This window comes from Alligator sinensis, unplaced genomic scaffold, assembly GCF_000455745.1.
Source record: "Alligator sinensis unplaced genomic scaffold, ASM45574v1 scaffold453_1, whole genome shotgun sequence".
Lineage (NCBI taxonomy): Eukaryota > Metazoa > Chordata > Crocodylia > Alligatoridae > Alligator > Alligator sinensis.
Window position 1 is genome coordinate 1,039,800 of NW_005842485.1, and position 1,109 is coordinate 1,040,908.

At 60.9% G+C, this 1,109-nt stretch overlaps 1 protein-coding gene across 2 annotated transcripts in view; it reads right to left on the minus strand.

The window, feature by feature from the left end:
- Positions 1-41: 41 nt before the first annotated feature.
- SFTPB (surfactant protein B) overlaps positions 42-1,109 on the minus strand; it is a 3,368-nt gene continuing 2,300 nt past the window's right edge. For both annotated transcript variants that reach the window (XM_025212794.1, XM_025212793.1), the window contains exons 5-6: positions 574-648; positions 42-360 (exon numbers count right to left, since the gene is read on the minus strand). In XM_025212794.1, the coding sequence (XP_025068579.1) occupies positions 97-360; positions 574-648 (339 nt within the window). In that variant the 3' untranslated portion in view covers positions 42-96. The remainder of the gene's footprint in view (positions 361-573; positions 649-1,109) is intronic.

Sequence of the window (1,109 nt, forward strand, 5' to 3'; positions counted from 1 at the left end):
GGGGGGTTTGCGCCCTCCCCCCCCCCCACCATGGTGGGGTAGACAGTGATGTACAGCCCCAAATGTGGCCAGCCCTGATCCTAGACACCCTTGGACTCAGAGGGGCCCAATCCTGTGCAGTCCCCCACACCCCTCCCCCTCCCATCTGTGGCCCCCTACCCACAGCCTGGGCTTACCAGGGCCGTAGCCATCCTCTGCCACGCACATGAGCAGCATCCCACAGAGCAGGCGGGGCCCAAGTTGGCTCAGTGCTGCCTGCAGCGCAATCACCGTGTACTTCTCGGCCAGGCACTGGCAGGTCCCGGCTACTGCACCTGGCAGCAGGTGGCACAGCCCAGACATGGCCTTGGCAATACCCTCCTGGAGGGGCAAGGGAGGCAGTCAGGAGCTCCCTCAGCCCCTGCCAGCTGCCTCTACCCATTTCCATGGGGTGTTGACTCTGGATCCTAACAATAGCAGTACCCAGCCTTGTTCACACTGAGTGGCAGGGCTTGGATGGAGGCAACAGCCCAAGCCAGCTTGTGACAGCCCCCAACCCCTGAATACCGCTTCCCCCACTCCCGGAGGCAGTACCTTGGGAATGGTGGATTCGATCCGTCCCACGAAGGAGCGACACATCCAGCAGAGTGGCAGGGGGATGGGCAGGGCCTGGGGGTGGTGGGGAGAGGAAGTGTCAGGGCTGGGTTGGGGCAGTGGTTGAGGAATGGCCCCAGCTGGAGTCCAAAGACCCCAGTTGTGGCAGTAAGTAGCAGCGCTTCCAGCCCCCAAACAGCTCCTGATGCTGCCTGGATCCGTGGCAGGAAGTGTCTGCACCCCCTGACCTCTGAGTCCTGGAACCTAACAACCATCATGTTAACTCTGGTGCCCAGTGATGGCTTTGTTGACCCACTGCCCCTTCAGCTTCTCGTTAACTCTGAATCATAATGATGGAGTCGACTCTGGATGCATTGACTGAACCCAGAGGTTTCTGACCTCTAAATGCTAACTCCACAAAGTCCAGTGATGGCTGTGTTAACTCTTTCACCTCTGATCATTCCAGCAATGTTTCTCTCACAGCCCGCCCCCCCCCCCCCGCCAGGGCGCGTCCCCTCCCCCACCCCCCTCCCCTC